At 46.1% G+C, this 2092-nt stretch overlaps 1 protein-coding gene across 1 annotated transcript; it reads right to left on the reverse strand.

Annotated features, from left to right (window-relative positions):
• Positions 1 to 1499: 1499 nt before the first annotated feature.
• Positions 1500 to 2090, reverse strand: LOC102742508 (olfactory receptor 1J1-like). The gene has a single exon (XM_006739494.2). The coding sequence runs from the start codon at positions 2088 to 2090 to the stop codon at positions 1500 to 1502; it is 591 nt and encodes a 196-aa protein (XP_006739557.2).
• Positions 2091 to 2092: the final 2 nt, after the last annotated feature.

A 2092-nucleotide genomic window follows, 5' to 3' on the forward strand; every position in this document is an offset into this window, starting at 1 on the left:
AAACCCTCAGTTTGTTTCTCAGAGTCCATAGTCTCTCATGGTTCATCTCTCCTTCCAATTCCCCCCCCTTCATTTTTCCCTTCCTTCTCCTAATGTCCTCCATGCTATTCCTTATGTTCCACAAATAAGTGAAACCATATGGTAATTGACTTTCTCTGCTTGACTTATTTTACTTAGCATAATCTCCTCCAGTCCCATCCATGTTGATGTAAAAGTTGGGTATTTTTTTTTTAAGATTTTATTTATTTATTTGAGAGAGAGAGAATGAGAGACAGAGAGCATGAGAAGGAGGAAGGTCAGAGGGAGAAGCAGACTCCCTGCCGAGCAGGGAGCCCGATGCGGGACTCGATCCCGGGACTCCAGGATCATGACCTGAGCTGAAGGCAGTCGCTTAACCAACTGAGCCACCCAGGCACCCTAAAAGTTGGGTATTCATCCTTTCTGACTGCATCATTATTTGTAATAGTGAAAGCTTCGGAACCCCCTAATCATCCAACCATGGTGAAACGCCATATACATCATGGACATTTTTTGTGATGTAATCTCAGACAGCCAAACGTTCAGGAAGAGATAATAATATGGAGACAACTCATGTTATAAGATTAAGCAAAAAAAGTATATATAATTGTACCAGCAGTGTTTTCTCAACATAGTAAGACAAAAAGTCATTAGAAAAAGATGAATGGGAAATACTGTAAAGTATTATCAATAATTTTCTTTATAAGGAGGGATAGTGCATGTTTTCTTTTTTCCTATTTGTCTATGTTTTACAAATTTACTATAATGAGCATGTATTATTCTGCAGTTGAGACAAATGAAATAACCCAGAGTTTAAAAACCAAAGAATCAAGGACTTGTCCATAACTAATAATCCCTCTTTGTCACAATCTAAGATCTGATCCCTGTAGTGTGTTTTGGGGCTGGTCTTCTGAATTCTCTGTGCCTAGTTTTTTCCCCTAGAATTCTTCTTGTTCTCTCAGTCCCAGCAAAGACTGTGTCTTCTTGGTTCAGCCTTCTCTGTGTGTAGGTTAGCCCCTCTCAGTGAGTTGCTTCCAAAGCTGGCCTTGGAAATGGTCCCTGAAACTCGGAGCACTTGACCCTTCCATCTCTTGTGAGCATTGCTTATAGGTGAGGGGGACCTGTTAGTCATAGACCGAGCTGATACCTGGCTTCATCCCAGAACCCGAGTTCTGTCTGATGTTCTTTTGGAGATTCCCACTTTGTGGTTTGAATCTGCTTGGACACTTATACCTACTAATCAAGTCACCCTGTAGGGATTGCTGGCCATTGCTGGCCATTCCTTCTTCCATGTTGAGCTGTATCCTTGGCCAGTTGATCTTATTCTACTTCTGTGCAGTCAGGCATTCTCTATTTATTGAACCTGCTCGTGATGCCGAGCATCCATCCTACCTTGAGCTTGAGTTTTCAAAATTGCAGTGGAGAAGTGCAGGGAGAAGGCATTTCAGAGAGCCTGAGCTTCCAGTCTGGGGTAGGACCCTTTACAGAATAGAGCATCTTCTCCAGCCTGAGAGCCTCCACAGAGCCCCCTTTATGTCCCTGTTCCTCAGGCTGTAGATAAAGGGGTTCAGCATGGGGGTGACCGTCGTATACACCACAGATGCCAGCATTCCAGTGTCTGCTGAGTAGGAGGATGCGGGCTGGAAATACACCAGAAAGACAGTTCCATAGAAGAGAGTGACCACTGTCAGGTGAGAGCCACAGGTCGAGAAGACTTTGTGCTTCCCCCCAGCCGAGGGGACCCTGAGGATGGTGTGCATGATGTGGGCGTAAGAGACCAGGACACAGGCGAGAGGGACCACGCCCGAGAGGGCTGCTTCAGCAAACATCATGACCTGAAAGAGCTGGGTGTCTGAGCAGGCAAGTTTGAGGAGAGGGAGAAGGTCACAGAAAAAGTGTGGGATGGAATGGGAGGCACAGAAGGAGAACTGAGACATGAGGAGGGTGAGGGAGAAGGCCAGGAGGTGGGCGCAGAGCCAGGATGCGGCGACCAGCAGCAGGCAGCGTTGGGGACACATGATCGTGGTGTAGTGGAGAGGAAGACAGATGGCCACGTAGCGGTCATATGCCATCA

The sequence above is a fragment of the Leptonychotes weddellii genome, unplaced genomic scaffold (assembly GCF_054177405.1).
Source record: "Leptonychotes weddellii isolate Sample4059 unplaced genomic scaffold, ASM5417740v2 HiC_scaffold_25573, whole genome shotgun sequence".
NCBI lineage: Eukaryota > Metazoa > Chordata > Mammalia > Carnivora > Phocidae > Leptonychotes > Leptonychotes weddellii.